Below are 27,157 nucleotides of genomic sequence, written 5' to 3'. Positions count from 1 at the left end.
TTTCGTCTCATCCGAAAGACTAGCACTTGAACCCACCACCTAGGCTAGGAAAGGGGGGAGAACTCGCAACCTCTCACTTCCGAGCGCAAGTGCGTTACCACTCGTCGCACCATGAATTAATTTATTCCAAGCTCAAAAGCAGCGCGCCTATTGCCCTTGTCATCGGCTAGTGCAATCGCCTTCAGTTTGAACGCTGCATCGTACGCGATTCGTTTGGTCTTCAGCATCGTAAATCCAGTACAGTTGTGTCAGTGCAGTGCAAAAGTGTTTCATTAGGTGAATGCTATTCAAGTTTAGGTAACGTTTTAGCCGCATCTTTTTATAAGCCGCAATGCGATTTTTGTTGAAAAAAAGTCGCGGCTTGTAGTCCGTCAAATACGGTAGTGTGTTTGTATCAATGCATGAATGCTTGCACGGATTAGTGTTGCTGGAAAAAGACTCCACAGACAAGAGACACTAACGTTTATTGCTGAATCGGTTATTGGGATACACCCATTGCTATCCTGCAAGGTCTGTGTTGCTCTGTTTTTTCTTGCTGTTCTTTTTTTACGAGAGAAGAAAATGTTCTGCAGTTTTTCTGATGTACACTGTGCAGGTTGGTCAAATCTGTTCATCGCAGTGTGCCTATATGTCTGCATGGCTGTGACTATTCTTTTCCCCATGTCCTGTTAGCATCATTCAAGTGGTATCAACATCCAGTGGTATGAACAAGACAACCTTGAAAAAATAAATACATTTATTCAAACAACGGTTGTCGCCGACACTAAAACGTCACAAAGTTAAACAATCAATTTTGAATTTAAAAACATAATCAGGTTTCAATACATGTGCATTTGCTGAAATTCAGATCCCAGACATAGACAGCAAGATTAATGTGAAATGTTTTAAGAGTACATTGTTAATGCTGTCAAGTAAATAGATAAATAAATACATTAATAAACTAAGTAATTAATAAACAGACTAATTAATAAATAAAATCATGTTAAAATTCTAACTCAAGATAAAAGAAGACAAACAAGTTGTTTTAAAATTCGAACTTACAAAAAAACCACCACAGGGCTTGAATCTTTAATGCGAGTTTTTAATCACATTCAATTCCTTCCACTGCTGATATGATTAACTTCAGATCTCTGGAAGAGACATTTTCCCCTTTAAACATGAAGATCTGTGATTCAAGTTCATGGTACATTATTTAATACTCATATTATTCAGTATGCAGAAAATGTATTTGTATTTATAATCAACAATTTCATGTTCACAGTGAACAATTCCTTCCGGCCAAAAGGAGGAAAAAACAGCTATTCACTACACCAGATCTGCAAAAACTAGGCCTCATTCAGTCAGACGAACACATGTACTCCCAATGCTGAAACTATAAAGCATTTCTGTAACAACTATGCTGAACTACCCTTACTGCCAATGAACTGAACACATTGCATGGAGTAAAGGCATTTAAATGCAAATTTCTGACCAAATAAAATTCAACAAAAACAACTATTTACATACCCTTCAATATCAGAATACATTAAGAAATTTCCGCAAATAGCGCACTGAGGGATGTGTGATTATCATAAAAACAAAACAATATGCCATCAAGTTAAATCATCACTAAAACGTTAAAAGCGGCAAGCCTCATTCCAAACATTCTTGTGTGAAACTAAAAGAGGACACATTTTAATACAATCTCTCAGCACATATTACTGCATATTTTAATAAGTGGCAGTAGGATACAATTTTCACTGCAAAACTTAATACATTCAACACACAAGTATTGCCTTCTGCTCACTTTCACAATCAAAAACAGTCACACACACACACGCACAAGTACTCAGCCACACCAAAGAAGGACTTGATGACACTTTTTAACGTGACAAAAAGCCCTGAAATGCAAGAAAGAACACATTCGGTGTGACAGCGGTAAAATCTTTTGGCACATGTAAAAGTTCAGTAATGTAAAATGGCTGGTACACAAAACATACAAATGTTGCCCTAAAATAGTCCGTCTGAGCACAGTGAGTAAAACGGTAGAGGGGACAACGCTTTCTTTACTGCCTCCCCAACACATAACAGAACCGCAATGCAAATGAGAAAAGTCTGAATTGCGCTAGAAACAAGGATAACCGTCGAAAAAAAACTCTTCAAAATCGAGCAAACCAAACTGCCTAGGCTTGACAGAGACAGCATATTTTTGATGAATCAGAGTACTTTCAGAATCCAGATCAGCAGCTGTGAAGTTGTACATGTACCCAATGTTCACGCTAGACAATAACCCAGAAACAATAACACAAAAAAGTGGTTTTGCATGACCGGGGAAATAATAATAATTCTGGAGGCACAAGTAAGGACCTAACATTTCATGAAAACATCAACAGAGGTTACAAGAACTCCAAAATACATTATTCATGTGGTGCATGTCGTTCCTATTATCCTCTAAGACTTGCATTGCAATTCAGCATACAGATGAGTTTGTGGAGACGTGTATCAACTTGGAGGGAGCCTGATGCACTGGACTCACTATCACTTGGTAGTCGACAACCTGAAACAAGACAGCAAAATGCTGTGAGCGAAAACGATGCGACAAAAAGACTACAAAGCATACATCAACAATTTCATGTTCACAGTGAACAATTTCTTCCAAACCTGAAACAAGACAGCTGTGAGCGAAAACGATGCGACAAAAAGACTACAAAGCATACATCAACAATTTCATGTTCACAGTGAACAATTTCTTCCAAACCTGAAACAAGACAGCTGTGAGCGAAAACGATGCGACAAAAAGACTACAAAGCATACATCAACAATTTCATGTTCACAGTGAACAATTTCTTCCAAACCTGAAACAAGACAGCTGTGAGCGAAAACGATGCGACAAAAAGACTACAAAGCATACATCAACAATTTCATGTTCACAGTGAACAATTTCTTCCAAACCTGAAACAAGACAGCTGTGAGCGAAAACGATGCAGCAAAAAGTCTACAAAGCATACATCAAAAAACAGATAGACTGCTAATGTTCCCAAATACAGAATTTAAACAAAAAAAGAAAGGTTACCTGAAAGTATGGTAGTTATTTGAACGTTTAAGTTTTAACTAAAATAAATTAAATTGTCTTGTTTTGTCAAAAATTAAGCGTTCTAATAACTAAATTTTCTTGTTATTGTTTGTTTCTACTAGGCATGCAGTAATCAAAACAATAAAGGACATTTTAATCTGAAGAATGTCTTCCCATTCCCCCAAATTACAGCCAACGAAACATTGAAAAGATTTTCATCATATTATCCACAGGGTCCCCGCTGGTTTTTAGAAACAAAATTCCATGACTTTTCCATGACTTTCCATGAGCCTCAATAACATTTTCCATGACTAGATCCACAGGTCGCCATTTCCGAACACGCAAACTTTTTACGTCTTGTCACTGCCAGTTTTGACACTGGCTTGCTTTGCACTGAATTTGAGTCAGTTTCTACGCAGTGTCTCTTCGACAAGCAAGTCAAGCATTTGCTACGCAGTCAGATTATCGGTAATGTTTGCTGGTCCTGTCATTTCACTAAACTGGACCACAGGCGGAAGGTATCGTTCACTGGACCACTACTTCTATGAAAGTAGTGGTCCAGTGAACGATACCTTCCGCCTGTGACTGGACCAGCCACTGTTTGTATCCATCTGCACTTTCGTAAATTCCGTTTCGTAACCGTCACTGTGACTTGACGAACTGTCATTTTTTTCACCGCGATACACAGTTCATTGCGAAGATCTTCCTTGGTAATTCGTTCCAATTCCGCATACTTTTTGTTGTCAAGAAACAACTCGAAAGAAAGTTTCAAACTCATCATCCTCCATCTTGCTTGTCGAAGCGCTAAAGTACTTTATCGATGCAAAAACAAAAGCAGAAAACTTCGACGAAACCGACTCAAATGCAGCGCAGACGACACGACGAGATAACGGAAGGAAGTGAGCCTCGCTTTGGCTCAAGTGCCGTTAAAAATACCATTATTCTCGTATGCAAACGAGAAGTTGGTCATACGAACAAGCCTTGTGCTGGCGACGCAAATCGCTGCTGGCTGGCAAAGAGGGGGGGGGGGGGGGGGGGGAGAGAAATGGCTGGGCGACGAAAATAGCCGCTGGCGTGCTAAAGGTAAAAATTTTTCTTTCTTATTTTTGTTAAATTCCATGATGTCACGTATCCATCGCCAGAGGCATAACAATTTGTGTATAGGCAAGAAGTTTATTCAGTTAAGAAAAATAAACAAAAAAACATGTAACAGTTATACGACCTAGACTTCCGTAAATCAACCTCACGCAACAAATAACGCTCACGCACCCTAATAACACACACTCACACTAATGACAGCGGATCTCCGCTATGGCGACTAAACTAAATGATATCTATACAGGCTGGGACCGGACGGAGCACTTCACCGAAGCGGTCAAAACAACGTCAAGGAATTGTCTGTAGTTCTGTACACAAGAAAATAACTGCCAGTTGTGGCCTCAAGGCACTCAAAATGCCTGTAAACTGGCCGCACAAGAAAACAACCAAAAATGTCTATTGCAGGTTATAGAACAGAGGGGCTGATGGGCGTGGCTATTACAGAGCAGAGAATGAAAAGTACTCAGCTGCAGATTGTGACCCAGTGTCCGTCTTCAGAGTTCGCTCAAAGTTACTGCAGTTTCACAACAGGCGTGGCCCATGGAAAGTCGCGTGGAGGCGCGTCCCTGATGCCACGTAGTCAGTCGCAGGGACCCAATTCTGCACGCTCAGCCGCTTTACGCCTTTTGGTGTGAAGCCCCATAGTCCCAAGACGAGAATATGACGAAGTGCGATGACGATGAGATGAAAAGAAGAACCAAGCGAAGCGAAGCAAGGAGATGAGAGCTGGAACAATACTAATTCACTCTCAGTGTTTTGTCACAAATGCCTATTCTAAACATTCTCTCTCTGTGCCAGCCAGCCCCAAAATAAAAGATTAAACCCCTGTCCTAATTATAACAGCATGTTTCACTTTCATTTAGCTTCCAGAAAAAACGAAGGACACAAGAGAAAATGTTTAGAACAATGAACGGCAAAATTACATAAATTGCATCAACAAAAGCAGCATTTTAAAAAAAATATTACATACTACACACACTACAGAATGGGTAACAAAGAAAGGGGACAGGGAACACTTTCCCTTGGTACAAGCATAATTATGAATGACTTACATGGAACACGTGGTCTCACCTCATCAGCTCATGAACAACACAAAAACCGGTGACAACTGAAGACAGGATACAACTAATCCTTGGGATAGCTAAGCTACTAGGGTAGCCCTCCGCCCTACGAGTAGGATGAATAAGGTCTTCCAGGCGACAAACAAATGCTCGCCGACCCTCCCATACAAAACTTCAGCTCCTCTCGTCACCGAGTCAAGTGTGAAAAGAACGTCTGCCTCACGTGTGTCCTTTTACTTCCGTTCCCTCTAGTTGTCTCCCCTTAGCGTCTTATTAGCGCGCGGTAATACACTAGCGTCTTGAAAGTGCAAAAAGACAGTGGAGACGCATATCCTCGTGTGTTGTCCGTGACAAACCCCCCTTTCAAGACGAAACCACCGGTTTTGTTCTAAAATCCAGAACAAATTGGCCAACGCATGAGGATACCGTCTGACACAAGGCGAAAGTACTGATATCTATCTACATGCGACTTAGGGAGTCGGCCACGACATTTTCCTTCCCAGGGATGCTTCTCACGTCAAAGCAATGGGACTGCAGTTCCATCGCCCAATGAGTCAAGCGTCGACTGGTTGGTCGAATCCGATTGAGGAACTGCAACGGGTGGTGATCGGTCTCTACCACAAAGTGACGGCCGTACACGTAAGGGTAGAACTTGCGAATGCTGTACACCACAGCGAAGCACTCTTGCTCAATCGTTGAGTAGTTCCGTTCCGCGGGACTCAACTTCTTGCTTGCATACGCGACGGGTTGGAGCCCGTTTCCCTGGTCTTGCAACAGGGCGGCGCCGAGAGCGGTACCGGATGCGTCTGTGCGAAGCACGAACGGAAGCTTGTCATCTGGGAGGAGGACTACAGGAAAGGATGATAACCTGTTCTTCAGAGTGGTGAATGCACGTTCACAGGAATCATCCCAAGGGATCTTTTCAGGGCTTTTCTTCTTTGTCAGGTCGGTCAAGGGCAAGGCCACGGCGGCGTAGTTGGGGATAAACCTGCGGTAATACCCAGCTAGACCCAGAAATGCCCTCAACTGACGTTTGTTTTCTGGACGGGTTGCGTTCTTCACCCGTTCTACTTTGTCTTCTTCAGGCCACACTTTTCCACTCCCCACCTGGTGTCCCAGAAAACTGATCTGCTTGAAACCCAGAAAACATTTCTTTGGCCTGGCGGCCATGTTCACTTCAACCAGCCGTTCCAGGACGGCTCTCAAAGCAGCCAAGTGCTGGCTCCAGGAACGAGTGGCAATCAGTATGTCATCCATGAAATTGTGGACACAGCGGAGGCCGAGAGGGGAGAGAATCTGCCTCATGCTTCGGCTGAACACCGCTCCAGCCGTTTTTAACCCAAATGGCATGGTCCGAAATTGGTACTGACCGGACGGTGCCGAGAAGCTTGTCTTGCACTTGTCAGACTCCTTCAGTGGAATCTGCCAGTAGCCTTTTGTAAGGTCTAGCTTGGTAAAGTATTGGGCGTGAGTGAGGCTTGCGAATAGACTGTCTATGTCAGGAAGTGGTTCTGCATCAAAGCGGACTTGTTTGTTCAGTTGCCTAAAGTCGACACAGAACCGCATGGTGCCATCTTTTTTCTTCACCAAGAGGATGGGGCTAGAGTATGGGGACGATGTTTTTTCTATCACCCCCAGCTTTAGCATGCTGTCGATTTCACTTTGGACCGATTCTGACTGAGAATGAGGCAGCGGGTACTGTTTCACACGGACGGGTTTTTCAGACTCGAGCACGATTTCGCACTCACCCGCTTTGCATCTCAAGGGGATGTCTGTGAAAATGCCAGAATGCTCCTGAAGCATCTTTCTCATGTCAGCCCGCTGGGAATCTGTCAAAGTGTCTGCAACGTGAACATCCTTAGCGAACTCAGTAGCTTGCAATGAGGGAAGTGCGATGCCTACCTCCGGTTTGCACTCAACAACACGTGTATCGTCCTCAGACTCACTATCTTCCTCCATGACAATGGCGGCCACACCTACTTTCTCTCTATGCATGTAGGCCTTCAGCAGATTTGCGTGATACAGTTTGGGCTTTACCCCTACTCTGATGCGGTAGTCACATTGTCCTACGCGTTCCAACACGGGGTATGGACCTTGCCAAGCCACCTGGAGCTTGTTCCGTTTTTCAGGTAACAACAGCAATACTTCATCACCTGGCTCGAACGTGCGGTCGACAGTTTTGCGATTGAACACCGCCCTCTGGCTGGCTGCCGCGTTGGCTAGGTTTTGGTGGGCAAGCTCGCACGTTTCCGCGATTCTGTTGCGGAGTTCGAACACGTACTCAGATGTGAGGCGGACTTCGTTCTGTTCATTGTGAGTCCACAGGTCACGCAGCAAGTTCATCGGTCCGCGGACGGTACGACCATAAAGCAGTTGAAATGGGGAGAATTTGAGCGATTCCTGGGGTACTTCCCGGTAAGCAAACAGTGCGGAGGGAATGTAACGATCCCAGTCAGTGGGTCGCTCGCGGCAGAGCTTTTTGAGCATCGATTTCAGGGTCGCGTTGAAACGCTCACAGAGTCCATTTGCTTGCGCGTGATACGGCGAGGTAGTTAAACCCCGAATACCAAGCAATCGGTACACTTCCGCCATGACCTCGCTGGTGAACTGCGTGCCCCTGTCTGTGAGGACTTCCTCAGGCACTCCTACTCTGGTCCACATCTGCCAGAGTGCTTCGGCCACTGAAACCGTGTCAATGTTCCGGAGCGGGACGGCTTCCGGATACCGGGTGGCAAAGTCTACCATGACCAAAATAAACCGATTTCCCTGAGCTGACATGGGTATGATTGGTCCGACGATGTCTACGGCCACGCGGCGAAATGCTTCGTCAATGATGGGCATGTGACCCAGGGGAACTTTCCGCAAGTTTCCTTTTGGTGTTGTGCGTTGGCACTTGTCACAAGAGCGACAAAAACGGCGGATGTGAGAGCAAATACCTGGCCAATAGAAAACCTGCCAAACCCTGTCAATGGTACGTCTGATACCCATGTGCCCAGCCATGGGCGAATCATGTGCTACGGTCATCACTTTGTCGCGAAGCGGGGTAGGAACCACGAGTTGTTTGTATACGCGTCTGGCGGGGTCTACGTATCTCCTAAACAACAGGCCTTTGCTGACCTCGAACGATACCTTTGAGTTTTCATCTTTCTTTCCCGCGGCGAGCTGAAAGTACTTGTTCAAAGAGGCGTCTTCACGCTGCAAACGCTCAACATCAGTGGAACGCAATTTCGGCCCGGCCGGTTCAGAAACCAGCAGCGGGGTTTTCTCTTTAGCTTCACGCTGAGCTTGGGCTCTCGTCTGCACCGGCGCGACAACAGTACGCGAAGGAAGTACCGGTACTGTTCGCTCAGAGTGATTGGCGAAAATCACGGTGTTTCCAATTATCACGGGGTAGATGGCATTTTCCACCGACACTGCCCTGACCTGACCTACAAAGAACGGTGTGTCAAGGTTCACCAGAACAATAGGGTGGACACGCACAGACGAGTCATACCCTACGACTTCAGTCTCACCTACTTTTTGAACATTCGGGGTTAACCACTCTGCGCTCACCACAATTGTGCTACATCCAGTGTCACGCAGAGCTACGACCGGCTTGTCTTCAATACACGCCGTGTACATTGGTTTTGAATCACGCTTGACGGTACTACCAGAGTCATCTGCGGTCACGGTCACCCCGGCGGTTTCTGATTTACCCAAAGCACCACGAAGGCGAGGACATTTTCTGAAGGGGTGGGGACCACGACAGTGGTAACATTTCAACGTCGAACCACCCTGATTCTCTTTTTTGAATTTGCCCTCGTCTTTGACCGAGCCCGGGGAGTCATCTTTCTTTTTGTCCTTGTTTTTAAACTTGTCACCCTTGCACGCACGTCGCGCATCAGCGAACTGATCGGCCAGCATAGCTGCTGCCCCTACACACTCGGGCTTACGTTCACGCAAAAACAAGCCAAGTTCTGGCGTCACGGTTGCGAGAAGCTGCTCGTAAAGCATCAAGTCTTCAATGTCTTCAAAAGTTTGTTCTTTGCCCTCTAGTTTGATCCAGCGACGGAAAAGCAAACGCGTGCGAGTGACGAACTGATCAAATGTCTCTGTGCTTGCCTTTTGTGCACTTCTAAACTGCCTGCGGTAGGTTTCACCCGTCAGTTTGTATCTCACCAAAAGAGCCGTCTTAAGACTCTCATAGTCTGTCGCTTTTTCATCTGAAAGGTTCACATACACCTCGCGGGCTTTCCCAGTTAGCAATGTGGCTAAGCGCGTTGCTCTAGATTCAACTGACCAACCCTGGAGTGCAGCAAGGCGCTCAAACTGCTGAAGATATACGTCAATATCTTCTTTTTCATCAAAGACTGGCATTTTGAGTGGCTTTACTTGAATCGGTATGGTACCGGTGCTACTCTGTGACCTAGAAGTCTGTCTTTCTGATAGAGTCTCAATAGTCTTTATCATGGCTACACGCTCTGTAGCGTCCTTCTCGCGCCACTCACTTTCCCTAGCTTCTCTATCAAGCCTTTCTTCCATTTCCTTCTTTTCCCTGTCTTTCTTTTCTTTCCTCTCTCTCGTCTCTCTCTCGTCGCGCTCTACCTTTTCTCTTTTCTCTCGCTCATCCCGCTCTATCTTCTCTCTCCTATCCTTATCTTGTAAGTACGTTATGAACAAGGCCATGGGATCAGGATTCTGTGTGGCGGGCAGACTAAGACCAGCGCCTAGTCCTGTGGCGGTCGCGGAAACATTCCCCGGCGAGGGAAACCTTATGGCTAATGAAGGCGAACGAGCGCTCCGAGGAGTCATTTGGGTCTTCCCAGTTAGAGGTACAGGAGACGCACCCCACATTTGCTGCACACCGGATGCTGATGCTAACAATGTGTTCGCACCACGACTACGTGTATTCATAGCAGGGGCATTGGAAGAGGTTGTGGTAGTACGAGTATCATTAGCGGTAGTGGCGGCGGTAGCCATGTTTTCACAAGAGCTCCAAGAGACATCCGTATCCAAGAAAACGAAGGGAAAACTAACGAAGGTCAAACAAACGACTAACCCATACACAAACATGAGCCTCATACAAATGGCGATATCCCGGCTTGGCCCCCAAAATTGTCACGTATCCATCGCCAGAGGCATAACAATTTGTGTATAGGCAAGAAGTTTATTCAGTTAAGAAAAATAAACAAAAAAACATGTAACAGTTATACGACCTAGACTTCCGTAAATCAACCTCACGCAACAAATAACGCTCACGCACCCTAATAACACACACTCACACTAATGACAGCGGATCTCCGCTATGGCGACTAAACTAAATGATATCTATACAGGCTGGGACCGGACGGAGCACTTCACCGAAGCGGTCAAAACAACGTCAAGGAATTGTCTGTAGTTCTGTACACAAGAAAATAACTGCCAGTTGTGGCCTCAAGGCACTCAAAATGCCTGTAAACTGGCCGCACAAGAAAACAACCAAAAATGTCTATTGCAGGTTATAGAACAGAGGGGCTGATGGGCGTGGCTATTACAGAGCAGAGAATGAAAAGTACTCAGCTGCAGATTGTGACCCAGTGTCCGTCTTCAGAGTTCGCTCAAAGTTACTGCAGTTCCGCAACAGGCGTGGCCCATGGAAAGTCGCGTGGAGGCGCGTCCCTGATGCCACGTAGTCAGTCGCAGGGTCCCAATTCTGCACGCTCAACCGCTTTACGCCTTCTGGTGTGAAGCCCCACAGTCCCAAGACGAGAATATGACGAAGTGCGATGACGACGATGAGATGAAAAGAAGAAGAACCAAGCGAAGCGAAGCAAGGAGATGAGAGCTGGAACAATACTAATTCACTCTCAGTGTTTTGTCACAAATGCCTATTCTAAACATTCTCTCTCTCTGTGCCAGCCAGCCCCAAAATAAAAGATTAAACCCCTGTCCTAATTATAACAGCATGTTTCACTTTCATTTAGCTTCCAGAAAAAACGAAGGACACAAGAGAAAATGTTTAGAACAATGAACGGCAAAATTACATAAATTGCATCAACAAAAGCAGCATTTTAAAAAAAATATTACATACTACACACACTACAGAATGGGTAACAAAGAAAGGGGACAGGGAACACTTTCCCTTGGTACAAGCATAATTATGAATGACTTACATGGAACACGTGGTCTCACCTCATCAGCTCATGAACAACACAAAAACCGGTGACAACTGAAGACAGGATACAACTAATCCTTGGGATAGCTAAGCTACTAGGGTAGCCCTCCGCCCTACGAGTAGGATGAATAAGGTCTTCCAGGCGACAAACAAATGCTCGCCGACCCTCCCATACAAAACTTCAGCTCCTCTCGTCACCGAGTCAAGTGTGAAAAGAACGTCTGCCTCACGTGTGTCCTTTTACTTCCGTTCCCTCTAGTTGTCTCCCCTTAGCGTCTTATTAGCGCGCGGTAATACACTAGCGTCTTGAAAGTGCAAAAAGACAGTGGAGACGCATATCCTCGTGTGTTGTCCGTGACACATGACTTGAATTGAAATTCCATGACTTTCCAGGCCTGGAAAATTAAAAATCAAATTCCATGACTTTCCAGGTTTTCCATGACCTGTACCATATTGGTGACATTATTCAAAGGTAATATAGAAGCTACAAGAAGAAGAAAAATGAACACTGAACTAACAAGCATGCAGGCCTTCACAGCAAAGCAGTAACATGAATTTTTACACATGAAGTGCACGTCTTGCGTGGAGTGCCTTTCTTTCTCTTTTCTTACTTGGAGAACCTTCCGTGTGTGTGTGTTCGCGATGCACGGCCAAAGTTCTCGATGGATCTGCTTAAAATTTGGTTGGTGTATTCAGGTGGACCCCGGGCACAAACTGGTCGATGAAAATTTTCAACACGTGCTCGTGGCGCGGTGAACCGCGGATACGGCTTCTGTGCCAAGGGAAACAATCTACGCAATTCAACAACGTTAAGTTGCTGAAGCAGTAGCTTCCCTTCTACTTGAAACCTGCCGAGTTTTCAATGTTGGTTCAGATCCTTCATTATCCCTATTACCGATAGTTCAAAATCAAAGGGGTATAGAATCTACGTTAGCATACCAAAGACAGAAAAAATAAACCACATTTCCCCATGTTCTGTGTCTGTCTTAAAAAAGATCAAATCACTTTCAACACTGTGCCCTTTTCTCTTTCAGCAACAACATGGCTTACCAACCACCACCGCATTGTACTCTCTTGCGAGTCATTCAAACTGGTCGATGAAAATTTTCAACACGTGCTCTAAGCGCGGCGCGGTGAACCGTCTGTTTCGCGATACGAATTACGAAACTAAACACTTTTTTTTTCCGGCTCTACTTCTTCACTTCTTTCACTTCCGCCACACATCGAAAACGAATCTACGTATCTAAGCGGCGCTTTTCTGCACAGGCAGTACATCTAAGTATTACAATTCGTTTACAAAATCCCTCCCATCTTCAAAATATTGCCACTAATACTACCCCTCCCATCGTTAATATTCATTGCAACCATTAATAGTCAGGAGCTTTGCCGGTGTTTCTGTGTCTATCCAGAAGCTTTACAGTAGATGGCAGGTACGACTACTGTCTGTGTGTGTATCTGTGTGTCTGTCTGTTCACAATGCACTGCCAAAGTTCTCGACGGATCTGCATCAAATTTGGTGGGCATATTCAGGTGGACCCCGGGCACAAACTGGTCGATGAAAATTTTCAACACGTGCTCCAAGCCGGCAAACCGCCACGCTGCATACTCTGTCTCGCGATCCACCCGGCAAGGCCGGGTATTCATCTAGTTTCAAATATTCCTTTTCCCACCATGACAAAGAAAGTAAGTCCCATCAATTTAAAATTTAAAAAAAATCCTACCAAATTAACTGCTGCAAGTTTGAACACTCGCAAGTTATAGATGCTCAATTCTGGCAGGAATCCTGTAGAAACGGAACCAAAATAGGCATCAAAAGAAGCTTTGTGTATAGCGGGAGTTCCGGGGATCTTCATATTGGAGCTTGAGCAGGCGATATTGGGTGCTCTAGGTGGAAAAGCGTTATGCACACAGTATTTTAAAGAGAAATAAAAACACATTTGCAACTGCACATGGTAAAATACACTCATATATGACAAGAAAACATCAAACTAACCCTCTGAGGTAGGAGTGAACGTTATCAAATCCTCTTTCCCGAGCCATGTGGATGAGTATGCCGGTGCAGCCCTTGCCTCCTCGCTTGCGACAAAAGCTGCAGTTACAGATGCCTCTGCACGGCGGACAGACCCATTCCTGAAAATTTAACCAGCCATTTATTATCAAGAGGCAGGAGTTAGTCTATAACTTTATCACAATGAAATAAAAAGAAAACACACCAGTAACCAGGTTATAGGTACGTTTATATCTATAATCAATATTTCAGCACATTACTGCCTTCTTCGGGATGGTAAGCTTATGGAAAGAATGTGTATCTAATTTTGAAAACAGTAAACGCGCTTTGCACCAACTTAAAAAATAACGTGACTTTCATGAACTAGATAATTAGAGCAAAAGAAATATTTTCACTAATTCATTAGAAGTAAATCAAAACTACATTAAGAGCAAAGTCTGAAACCATCAGACTGCAAAATATACAAGATACAAAAGAGCATGTTGCTGGCACACTGCCTCCTTTTTTTTTTAAACCAATTTTTATTTTTTAAAGCATATCATCTACAACTGTAGAAAAAACACATGAAAAAATGTCTCAGTTCTCAGCCCTTGACACCTTCTTTTCCAGTGTTATATAGAGCTGCAGCAGCATACCCAAAAACTGGTTAAACCGGTTGGAAGACAAAATACCAGTTCGCATTGTTCACACTAGTATTCTTCATACATCTCAGTAACGTTTAACAGAAACATCCCAAATTAAAGTATGGCAACTAGTGTGCCATTTGAGCATTATTTTGTTCACTATTACGGACATTTTGTTAGATCAGAGGGAGCAGCACTAAAGGCAGAACATGTGGACCACCTTATTTTTCTCAAGAAAATTGTGAAGTAAGCAGTCTGGTGAAGTACGGCTTCATTGCATTGATGGAAACCTACCCAGCCAGACTCTTATGTTGAAATTTCCATATATCATACAAATAACAAAATACCAGTACAAAACAAGAAATCCAAAATAAAAGCGGTACAGGAATTCGTACAGGTGTTCTTCTTCTTCTCTTCTTCTTGGCGTTCGCAGAGGTTACACAATCAGTCCAGCACTGGTGATAAATGTTGTCGTTTTCTCCAACTCCTGTCGACTGCCGTATAGTTTGGTCTGCAAGGGAGTTGGTGACGGCCACACTTCTTTTCGTTCCTCATCTAGTAAGGGACATCGCTGTAAGATGTGTACAGGTGTTCAACTCTAGTGCTATGTTAATTCAAATTAATCACCAGAAATGACTGCTCAATCCTATCTCTGCTGCACTTACCGGATCTTTCAATGCTTCCTTGGCGTCTTCTCCGTATCGATTTTTCAAGCAAGGTCCACAAAACTGCAAAGAATAATCATCCTTTTGTATTGAAGAAATCCCACTTCACCTGGGCCAAAGGCATTACAATTTTTCCCTTCTACTACTTAAGTTAAATCCAAAATGAATCACTTCTATCCCAAAACAGATAAGACTGCTACATGTACTGCTAAAAAAACAAGAATCGTAAGGTACTGGAGCGTTATAATTTTAGCAAAACAAGACATTCACGAGTACATCGACCCAGTGGTCTATATAGAGGACAGACAGACAAATAAATGAAGTGAAAGCTTATCTTAGAAAGTGTTGATTGTGTTCAGTCAATAGATCAGAGAATAAGAAGTCAACACTTTCTGAGATTAAGTTTTTCACTTAATGTTTGTGTCTGTCTGTCCACTATAACACCATTGGGTCAATGCACTGATGAATGTGAAACAAAATACCCGTGTGACTTGGAATAATAGGCCGTGAAAAGTAGGATATGCGCCAAAATGGCTGCGATCTGCTGGTCGATGTGAATGCGTGATGTATTGTGTAAAAAATTCCATCTCACACGGCATAAATAGATCCCTGCGCCTTGAGTCCGAGTCTGGAGATACGCGCGCGATATAAGACTTCATATAACATAATTTATAACAATGTCTTGTTAAGTAAAAATTAAAATGTTCCAGTACCTTAACTTTCTTGTGTTTTTTTTTAATCTCTTCTATCTTGGATAGATTACAGTAAAATGCAAAGACCATTGTCAGGCAATATGGATGATAATTCATGAGTCATCATCCTGGAAACGGGGAAACATTGACTAAAATTGGAGGGTAAAAAGACAACATGAGAAAGACCTTTCAAACACATTTCCAGAAATGACCTACATTCTGTTGTACTTTACTTTCATGCAAAATTGCCCAAAACTGACAAGCAGCCAAACATAAAACCCAATTTTCAGAGCAAAAAGCAGCACATTCCTATTGACTCCTCAACAGTAGCCATGGATCTTAACTGAAGCAGAAATGTTTGGTAACAGTGTTGTTCCCAGACCTCAGGTCTTTGATGCATACTTTTTTTTATCCGACATATTGTTCCGACGCCTGGCCAGTGGAATGTCGGACAGTTTTGAAATGCAAGAGGTCTTCTACCAGAAAAATGTTTTTTTAGCCCAGACATTTGAACCTTTAAAGTGGAACCTTCAAAAATCTGAGAACAAGAAGGGCAAAGCCCATACGACTCACATGCTTGACCTTGACCTTTACATGACCTTGACCTTCAGGGTCAAGGTCAAATAACTAAACCTAGCAATGACATCATACACTAAGAACTGCTTTACACAGTTTTCCTACCAAAATACATGTTACCTTGACCCAAGGTCAAGGTCATCCAAGGTCATGCAACACAAAGCTGTTAATTCAAGACATAGGAAGTACAATGGTGCTTATTGGCTCTTTCTACCATGAGATATGGTCACTTTTAGTGGTTCACTACCTTATTTTGGTCACATTTCATAAGGGTCAAAGTGACCTTGACCTTGATCATATGTGACCAAATGTGTCTCATGATGAAAGCATAACATGTGCCCCACATAATTTTTAAGTTTGAAACAGTTATCTTCCCTAGTTCAGGGTCAAGGTCACTTCAAAATATGTATACAATCCAACTTTGAAGAGCTCCTGTGACCTTGACCTTGAAGCAAGGTAAACCAAACTGGTATCAAAAGATGGGGCTTACTTTGCCCTATATATCATATATAGGTGAGGTATTCAATCTCAAAAACTTCAGAGAAAATGGGAAAAATGTGAAAAATAGCTGTTTTTTAGACAACATTTATGGCCCCTGCGACCTTGACCTTGAAGCAAGGTCAAGATGCTATGTATGTTTTTTGGGGCCTTGTCATCATACACCATCTTGCCAAATTTGGTACTGATAGACTGAATAGTGTCCAAGAAATATCCAACGTTAAAGTTTCCGGACGTCCGGACGGACGACTCGGGTGAGTACATAGACTCACTTTTGCTTCGCATGTGAGTCAAAAACAGGTCTTAACCCATATCCTACCAACATTTTTTTAAAAGATATTTTTGATTTTTTTTCGCTTTTTACCATCACAAACACACTCTATAACACAAATATAATTATAACATTTGAACTTTTATTTTTCTTATGAGTTTTTGAGGACGCACGCTTGAAGAGTGCATGGTAGCCAACGGGTACGTATAAGTGTTCTCATGATGCACGCTCAGAGAGTGCATGGTATCAAGAAGGTACGTGTTTTTTATCTCCAAAACTTCACAAACAAATGATACGAACAAACACAAAGTAGTGATGACAAGACCTACAGTTCACAAATAGTTCCTCAAACTCATAAGTTTCAACTTTGAGCTCTGTAGACATGGCAAGTTGAGCAGAGCGTCATGGAAGACCTGCACGCACAGTGGATGCCGTGAAACGCATTGAAGCACTGATTGTGAAGTCCAACTGTGCATTTCAGGCAGAGTTTCTTGGTGTTCTTCTTGCACAGTGCGCACCGCTTTGTTGTCTGCGATGGACCAGCGAAATGACCGACGCCATCAAACCTGACTTCGTCTGGCACTCTGTGGACGGCAGGCAGAGCAAGTCGAGCAGCACGCCGTGGCATGGCAATGGCTCCATGCCGCATCAGGTAGACTTGCACAATGCGTCGCCGGAAGGCAAGCAAGTCGAGAGGCTCGGCGGTGTGTGCATCTGTTCTCCGGAACAACAGCCACGCATTCTGCATCACGAGTTCCAGCACAGTGTGCAAAATATGGCCACCACCACTTTTTGGTGCGCAAAGAGATCCGATAGGCATTGATATTTTGATCTGCCCTGTCAACTCCACCCATGGTTGCGTTGTACACTCTGAGCAGATCTGGCTGCTCTATCTGAACAAACTGACGTTGTGCTCTTGACCAGCGCCGAACTCGTGCAAGCGGCATCACACGATCGCAGTTGCTCGCCGCGGTCACTGCACTGTTGTCGTTCCATTCCACAACCAGTACGTTGCTGCGTCGGTCATGACGGAAGTCAAGGGCACCACGGTCTTCTTTGGCGAACCGGGTGGCATCTCTCATTGGGCAGTGTTCTGTGCGGTTCTTGTTCCTGTCGCCCCTATGCCGTTAGCCGCAAGATCACTCAGCAGTGGAAGAGATGTGAAGAAGTTATCAAACGTCAGGAGATAAGGACGTTGTGGAAGCTCCGAAATCAGATCTTTGACCACCGTTCCCCCAAGACCAAGACGACCGTATGGTTGACCACCGCCAGCCCCAGTGTACGGTTCGAATTGAACAACGTACCCAAGCGAGTTAGCGAGGGTCCACAGTTTGAAACCAAAACTAATTGGCTTCCCTCGGATGAATTGTTTTGTCGAGTGGTGTCCGAAATAGGGGACCATGCTCTCATCGACTGAGAGATGTTGCTGCTCAGGGAAATATAACAGACACCTCTCGTTGATCATCGAGAGGAATGCCCTGACTTTGCTGACCGTGTCGTTTGGGTCCAGTGTGTTGTCTGCAAGGGGAGAGCAGAGACACGAACATAGCGTCAAAAGAACACAATACGAACATAGCATCAAAAGAACACAATATTATCATCAAAAGAACAAGAAATAGTGCCCCCTACGCCGCACCACTGGAGCCGCCACTGCATGTTTATTTGAAAGTCAAAAGCATTTTACTATGTGCATGTTTATAGAGTATGTAAGTACACAACATCCAGGGGTCTCTCGCTACCATGCACGCGTGAAGCGTACGTAGCCCAGCACTAAATATAGGGGCCTTTCACTACCATGCACGCTTGGAGCGTGCAGAGACGTTACCTTTTACTTCGATCAAAAGTTCCATGGAACTTTCATCCTACACACAAATCGAATCTAACATGTTTTTCCATAGATGTCCATGCAAATAAAAGTGCAAGCATTAGCAACATAACTGCTTTTGTAAATAAATGGCACTTACTGATATTGACGTGAAGATTTCGAAGTCATTTTTCCGAGTCTGCTGCAGAAAAGATGTTTCCACGTGTGAGTTGTGCAAGCAGGAAGCGGGAAGGGGTGTTGGAAAGGTAGACTACTCTATCAGCAATCGCGGCACATCAAAATCAAAAGTGATCTCGCTTTTATTGCCACTAAATTCTTCAACTTTTTTAATGCACGTGTGAAGCGTGCATGGTAGGATATGGGTTAATAGGATGGGAGTTTTAAAATTGAGGTAAATAAATCCCTGCGCCTTGAATATGTGCGCGATATAAATTGCATAAAAAAAAAAATTTCAAATCCCTGCGCTTAGAACTGTACCCACGGAATACGCGCGATATAAGCCTCATATTGATTGATTGATTGATAAATTTACAGGTTATGAACAAAACAAAAACAAGAAATCTTTCTTTATTTGGTGTTTAACGTTGTTTTCAACCACGAAGGTTACATCGCGATGGAGAAAGGGGGAGATGTGATAGAGCCACTTGTCAATTGTTTCTTGTTCACAAAAGCACTAATCAAAAATTTGCTCCAGGGGCTTGCAACGTAGTACAATATATGACCTTACTGGGAGAATGCAAGTTTCCAGTACAAAGGACTTAACATTTCTTACATACTGCTTGACTAAAATCTTTACAAAAATTGACTATATTCTATACAAGAAACACTTAACAAGGGTAAAAGGAGAAACAGAATCCGTTAGTCGCCTCTTACGACATGCTGGGGAGCATCGGGTGAATTCTTCCCCCTAACCCGCGGGGGGTAAAACAAGAAATGAGGGTCTAAAAAAAGAGGGGGTCTTGAAACGTGGGTTTCACTGTACATATTTTCAATCCAGGTATCACTGGCCTATTAGGCCGTACAAAGTAGGATATGCGCCGAAATGGCTGCGATCTGCTGGTCGACGTGAATGCGTGATGTATTGTGTAAAAAATTCCATCTCACACGGCATAAATAGATCCCTGCGCCTTGAGTCCGAGTCTGGAGATACGCGCGCGATATAAGACTTCATATAATATTGTCCTCGGAGTCATTGAACAACACTGCACCAATAGTTGTGGGCATCGTTATCTCCCCTTACCTGTCCTTTCACTCCACCGCAGTTCTGGTTCCTGCATATCGTCTTCATGTCGTCCGTTTTCTGCCGACACTGGTGACATGTGGTCCCCTGCATAAATTCATCAAAGTTTAGGAAACAACATCTCAGATAAAATCTACAAAAATATGTGATATTCAGAAATAACTGTCAGGTTTGTTTGTTTATGAAAGATGTATTACTCTTGTTTTCAGTGAGTCAAACTTTCCCACATCACATTATAGGCCAGTCACTAACAAGGGGTGTGTCAGGAAAAGGTGGACAAGGAGCATGTGTAGGAAGCTTGCGCCACTAATAGCACTCATTCAGAACCCATACAAACCCAACAGGTTTTTTTCGGAATTGTCTATAACGGAATGGTCTATCCCTTGTATCTCTTCAGACTGCGTTCACACAGGCTCAGTGTCGTTAGCTTGCCTTACAAAGCCATAGTTAGTCAGGTTAATATATGGCGTATTGTAAACCTCCTAATGAAAAAGCCAAATGCTAGAAATTATACTGAAATAAACTGGGCGTGGAATACAGAAAGTAAATGAAAGCTCTTTAAGCTTCATCACAGACAAATTTCACAAATAAACTCTGGGTTTCTATGGATTGGGGAAAATTTGTGGGGTTTGAAGAAGAGCCAAGCAACGATGGCCGGAGCAGAAGTGAACATTTGACGAGGATCTTCAAGAAAGAAAATGCATCATATAGAGCAGACGCCGCTATTTATGCAGTGCCCATTCAACATGATGCCTTTACATTTTGAATAAGATGCCGTTTTGTTGTGAAAACATGAACGTCAAAACTCATAATTTACTGCCTTCTCAGATTGCAGCTTCAAGTGATGCAACTCTTCCACAGCGTATAAAACCATTTGACAGTTCGTTGTGAATTTTGTCGTTTATGCACTACATGATCAGGGGCACATTGTTCTTTCAATTGTATCGTTTCCGCAACACATTTTAACTCTGCTTCAGATTAAACAGACTACGAGTAGTGTAAAAGTTTGCAAATACATATGTATCAATTAATCAAAGCTTTTACAAAAATTTCAATAAACAAATCCTGCAGGTGAGAAACTTACGTAAAAACTATCATATCTTTTGTCAGAGACAGACACAGCCACCATATTTAGGTCTGCCTCTGTGATGTCCTCGGCTGACCGAATGTCACGATGCACACGGGGCTGGCGAGATGGAGACGGAAGGTCCAGGTTGCTATCCTGTACAGACATTAAAACAGATTTAATCATCAACAGTATCAGACCAAAATGCTTCTACTGAAGTTTACGTCAATTTAACCCATACGCTGAATGATCTAAAAGTACAACGTAGAATTTTTTGTTACAGATTGCAAGGCCATTAAAAAGCATGCTAAAAAGTAGTATCATGATCATAGTGTCATTAAAGCAAGGGTGCATGCAATTTGTACATACGAAAATATTTATTACCAAGGAACATGTTAGTTTTTTTTAAACTGATTTTATTTACTTCGCATCTTGCCAATAGTAATTTAATATCAGGTTTTCGGGTGTGGTTGTTTTTTTGTGGGTTAAGGAAATTCTTCCATCTCCCAGGTCAACTTATTTGGAGACCGGCTAGTGTCTTATTCTCCTTTGTATACATGTAACGCAAGCATAAGACCAAGTACACACACAAAAAGACTCTCTAATCTATGTCAGAGTTTCCTGGGTTACAAAAAAATGAAACCTCTCGGAATGCATCCCCTGGATCAGAGTACGACTGCCTAAATGGTAAAGGGTGAGGGGGTGGGGGGGGGGGGGGGGGGGTGAAGGGAGCCATACACATAAAACGTCAAAGCCCATGAATGCAGAAGAAGAAGGCGCTTTGTTTTTACCTCATCATCAACACCAGCTTCTGCTTCTAGGTTCAAACTCTGAGGTTTCCGGAAAAATCCAAATCTCACAACAAGTTTCTGGAACAAAAGAACATAACATACAATCACAATCAGATCAAAGAAAATAGATATTCACACAAAAGAGCACATGTATAGCTTCTGTTTTTACAGAAATCTGCAGAAAATCCCGATGCTAATAACAGTGTTGTTCCAAGACTAAGAGGACAACAGATCAGTTGGGCCAGAATTGAAAATATACATAGGTCTAAGTGTCATGGCTACAACAAAGTTCAGTCAGAAGACCTCTGACATGTCAAAAGTTTGACGGTCGACAAGCTAGGGTTCAAAACAATGCATCAGATAAAACAATGTACGTGTTAATGACTGAAGACCGCCTTGGAACAACACTGTAGAGGTGATTTTAACAAAACCAGCACGCTTGCTAAAAGTTTGTGGAAATGAGAGGAATTGAGGAAGAGACCGATTTAGATCACCTTGAGGACTAAAAGAAGGTAAGATTGAAGGTTTTAGGGCTGAAGTTCAAAGGAAATCCTAAAAATGTTTGAAAATTCAGAAAAGCCCTGATGGTTATTAACCGAGTATTACTTCAGGCGTCGACAAGGGCGTTCCACTTGATGATGATGACACAGAGGAAACAGAGCCACTCCGTGAGCGAGTGCGAGGCAGGTCAAACCTGCTGGGTTGGTAGCGAGACTGGCGAGAAGGGTTGCGTCGCATGGACCCAACATCTTCACCATTGCTTGATGACGTTTTCTGCCGCTTCACCTGAACAGAGACAAAAAATTCAATGATAAGCAGTTTTACAAATAACACTTACAAATGAACCAAAACAGCATATATTGTGGATGATCTACATTCATATTCTGGGTTTGCAGAGTTATCAACTGATATACAACAACAACAATAAAGAGTAAATAATAATGGGGTTGAAAGCAACAACATCCGCTAGGATGTATGTTGCAAGCATTTAGCACATTTAGGGAATTTTTGGTAGTCCCTGGCATCATCATTTTTCCATCGCAAATAACTTTCGTCATTTCTTCAAGAAAGGTACATGTAGAAAAGTTTTCAGGGATTTAATTAAAAACCCTTTCTCTCCATCAATTTCAAACTTTTTGAGGGGAGGTGACTGGGAGAAGGGCCTTATTATGTTTCAATATGGTGTTTAATTGCATTTAACGGTGTCCTTAGCCACACATTAATCGAGTACATCGAGTTTACACAAGGCTAATACAGTCAGGCATGGGAATTGAAAATGTAAAAAAGGCTGAACATTTGTAAGTAATGGCAAAGTCGACAGCGCGAAGCGCCTAGCCCTGCTAGGGGGGTTCGAGGGCATGTCCCCCCGGATGTTTTTTCTCCAAAGAACCCAATTGGTGCAATTTGGTGTCATCTAAACTCCAAGTTTGCCATTAAATTCAGTTTTTAGAACCATTTTTGCCTCCCCCATTTATTTTTTCGGCGGACACTTTTGCTTTTTCGGCGGAACAAAAAAAAAATCGGCGGAAATTTGCCTTTCGGTGGAGAATTCCCATGCCTGACAGTGGAACCCCTTTTTTAAAACTTCCTCCCTATCCGACTTTTTCAGATTTTCTGTTCATAACCTCTGTAAATTAACCTCCATTTTAAGACTCTCCTTTTTAAGACCCGATTTTCTCAGACTTTCCTAGGTATCAAAATGGGGGTTCCACTGTATTCTGTTAAAGCAAAATGTATGATTGGTATGAATGTATTTCAGTCACTCAGTGAATGTAAATTCACAGCTCACCCTCTGTATTTGTGGCTTAACTGGCAGTGTCTTCTGAACCTCAGCCATCAGCCTGGCAAGCTGCAACAAAATTCAATGTTTCATTTATGTACAGAACACTTGAGTTAAATGTTTCATTGATGTACAGAACACTTGAGTTCAATGAATGTTTTATTTATGTAGAGAACACTTAAGTTAAATGTTTCATTGATATACAGAACACTTGATTTCAATGAATGTTTTATTTATGTAGAGAACACTTAAGTTAAATGTTTCATTGATGTACAGAACACTTGAGTTAAATGTTTCATTTATGTACAGAACACTTGAGTTCAATGTTTCATTGATGTACAGAACACTTGAGTTCAATGTTTCACTTATGTACAGAACAGTTGAGTTAAATGTTTCATTGATGTACAGAACACTTGCATTAAATGTTTCATTGATGTACAGAACACTTGGATTAAAAATAAATGTTTCATTTATGTACAGAACACTTAAACTGCAGTGTTGGCAAAAACAGCAAATTGAACATGTTTTAAATGTAAATGCTTTAAAATGGCAGTCAAACATTTAGCATAATGGTTATCATTTAATTGTTTTAATGACTAATTTAGATAGTTTTACACCGAGGCTAACTCTAACAGCAAACATCAGCCAACAATTTTCTTTTTTTTCCGTTTTCACTCGTACTAAGTCATATCAAGCAAAACTTTGCCTTTTAAAATAAATCTTATATGAAAGTCTCCTGCATTATAAACTTAAGTATTACTATTATTATAAGCTTTAATTCCTTGCTACTGTACTATAACGTAGAAGTTGCTACTTCAGTTCTACACACAAGTTCGGCATTAAAAAACAAGTCGCGTAAGGCGAAATTACAACATTAATTAGTCAAGCTGTCGAACTAACAGAATGAAACTGAACTCACTGCATTTTTACAGCAAGAGCGTATACTCGTATTATCGTCAGTCCACCGCTCGATGCAAAGGCAGAGAAATTGACAAGAAGAGCGGGGTAGTAGTTGCGCTGAGAAGGATAGCACGCTTTTCTTTATCTCTATTCTTTTTAACTTTCTGAGCGTGTTTTTAATCCAAACATCTATATATGTTTTTGTAATCAGGAACCCACAAGGAATAAGATGAAATCGATTTCGGAAATTTTATTTTAATAATAATTTTTATATTTTTAATTTTCAGAGCTTGTTTTTAATCTGAATATAACATATTTATATGTTTTTGGAATCAGAAAATGATGAAGAATAAGATGAACGTAAATTTGGATCGTTTTAAAAACAAATTATTTGTTTTACAATTTTCAGATTTTTAATGACCAAAGTCATTAATTAAATTTTAAGCCACCAAGCTGAAATGCAATACCGAAGTCCGGCCTTCGTCGAAGATTGCTTGGCCAAAATTTCAATCAATTTGATTGAAAAATGAGGGTGTGACAGTGCCGCCTCAACTTTTACAAAAAGCCGGATATGACGTCATCAGAGGTATTTATCGAAAAAAAGAAAAAAACGTCCGGGGATATCATTCCCAGGAACTATCATGTCAAATTTCATAAAGATCGGTCCAGTAGTTTGGTCTGAATCGCTCTACACACACACACAGACAGACAGACACACACACACACATACACCACGACCCTCGTCTCGATTCCCCCTCTACGTTAAAACATTTAGTCAAAACTTGACTAAATGTAAAAAAGGCAATCAAGGAGAAGATGACTATAATTTGCTATATGCACACAACAATCAAACATTTCAATTTGTTAATGTTATGCCCTCGGCATGTGCATAGAACTGTTAGTCACTACCTTGGAGAAACTTTAATGTTAATAGTTATGAAGGGCTGAAATCAATGAGTCTTATATCGCGCATATTCCGTGGGTACAGTTCTAGGCGCTCTGCAGTGATGCCGTGTGAGATGAAATTTTATACGGCCAGTAGATTGCAGCCATTTCGGCGCATATTTACCTTTCACGGCCTATTATTCCAAGTCACACGGGTATAGGTAGACAATTATTAACTGTGCCTAAGCAATTTTGCCAGGAAAGACCCTTTTGTCAATCGTGGGATCTTTAACGTGCACACCCAATGTAGTGTACACGGGGGGAGGTTCGGACACCGAAGAGAGTCTGCACACAAAGTTGACTCTGTGAAATAAATTTCCGCCGAACCTGGGATCGAACTCACGCTGACAGCGGCCAACTGAATACAAATCCAGCGCGCTACCAACTGAGCTATATCCCCGCCTGAGTCTTATTTCAGTCAATAAATCAGAACTCACTACAACTTTGTTGTCCTCAAGATTTTTTCTCCTGATCTCTTCATATTCACTGACACTAGGAAGGTCTTGATTAGGCTGAAAAAAAAAAAATGAAAACATCACAAAAACGTGTTTTTTTTTAAATCGTAAAACACAGAACTCTCAAGATTGATTTTACGTTCCAAATTTTGTACAGCATGAAAGTATGAACAATTCATTTACTAAGTTAATACTGATAAACAAATATTACTAAAAAACATTATTTTACAACACTGTAACACTATCAGAGTTGCACCCTCATGGAACACACTGACGGATGTTGTTAAACGTGCACCAAACAGTGAAACACCAACACTTTCAAGAATCTGCTACACAAAGAAAAATGTATCATTGAGTCACTGTATTTGTTCAATGATTGATATTGTAATCGAGAAACGATTTTGAGCATGCAAATCATGATTGACCTACAAGTACAAAAAATCTGCAATGAATTTATGAAATGGAACACTTAAAAAGCTGTGAGACTTATGGAGAAAAAAATCCTAGTCCCTAAACCTAATTTAGTAATATATACTAAGTACTGTAGTATGTACCATATGTTATGATCTTGATTGATATATAGCTACAACCGATTGCAATCATTGACATAGACACGGTCATAGTGACAGACAACCTTTATGAGTTTTTTTGTTAACACTTAAAAAGATGTGAAACTTTTATCTTCATGATGATGATATATATAGCAACATGTTTGGATTTCACCACATTCAGTTGTTTTTATTCTTGAACTTTTTTTCTTCGCTTCCTTTTTCTTTACCAGTAACTGAGTAAGCCTGTATTCAGAATATGAATAGAATTAGAACCAGTGCAATACAATTTTTTTTTTTAAATGGGGGCAATAATGTCAAGTACAGCTCCAATTTGCCAAATAATTTGAGAAAGAAAATTTAAATCGTACTACGTAGGTTTAAGCAAACATTTATTCTCACGATTTCTTTTTAATTAAAAAAATCGACCTGGTGCATTTGGAGATCTATCTCTTCATTAGTTGAGACAATTTTAATTTATGATCCATTCTTTTCACAGCAGCTTTATAATAAAAATCGCAGTAAAAAGCATGTCTAATTGCAACAATGTTTTTTGATTAATAAGTGCAAACCAAATATACGCTGATCTGTGAAAATGAGAAGGAAAAATTCTAAGAATGTGACATGGAATGCTTCTCGGTTAGCCGTAACATATATAGAAGGTACCCGCCCCACCACATACTAACCTTTCAAGAAAACATGCACCATTTTAAATCCAAAATGACAAGGCTATATCATGATCCAATTATAACTGGTATGTTGGTTGTCAACCACATAGTGTCAAAAGGCAAAAGTGATGGAAAAGGTCAACTTTCTTACCGTCTCCATTGCTGCTGGCATCACGTGTTCGTTTCCCGCCAAAGTGGGCGGGGGACGCGATGGTCACCTAATTTGTCAGCGTGGGTGAACCATCGTAAGATTAATTTTTAC

General features: G+C 42.1%; 1 protein-coding gene across 1 annotated transcript; it reads right to left on the bottom strand.

The window, feature by feature from the left end:
- Positions 1–722: 722 nt before the first annotated feature.
- Positions 723–27,118, bottom strand: LOC138981899 (cell division cycle-associated 7-like protein). Its single transcript, XM_070355041.1, has 10 exons — positions 27,047–27,118; positions 25,662–25,736; positions 23,389–23,448; positions 22,206–22,385; positions 21,600–21,677; positions 20,827–20,964; positions 19,743–19,829; positions 14,641–14,703; positions 13,338–13,474; positions 723–2,536 (listed from the first exon to the last, which is right to left on the bottom strand). Exons 1-10 carry the CDS (start codon positions 27,065–27,067, stop codon positions 2,518–2,520), a joined length of 858 nt encoding a protein of 285 aa, XP_070211142.1. The 5' UTR covers positions 27,068–27,118; the 3' UTR covers positions 723–2,517.
- Between the last annotated feature and the right edge of the window lie 39 nt (positions 27,119–27,157).

Source organism: Littorina saxatilis, linkage group LG12 (assembly GCF_037325665.1).
Source record: "Littorina saxatilis isolate snail1 linkage group LG12, US_GU_Lsax_2.0, whole genome shotgun sequence".
Lineage (NCBI taxonomy): Eukaryota > Metazoa > Mollusca > Gastropoda > Littorinimorpha > Littorinidae > Littorina > Littorina saxatilis.
This window is presented reverse-complemented; position numbering and strand designations above follow the sequence as displayed.

What these genes read in the sequence shown, in the direction of transcription:
- LOC138981899 (XM_070355041.1), bottom strand. Translation starts at nt 27,067, where the DNA reads ATGCCAGCAGCAATGGAGACG. An exon ending in CGCCCTTGTCGACGCCTGAA is followed by an intron (nt 21,678 to 22,205) that starts GTAATACTCGGT and finishes CTTTTGTTCCAG; the next exon opens with AAACTTGTTGTGAGATTTGG. An exon ending in AAAGATATGATAGTTTTTAC is followed by an intron (nt 19,830 to 20,826) that starts GTAAGTTTCTCA and finishes GAATTTATGCAG; the next exon opens with GGGACCACATGTCACCAGTG.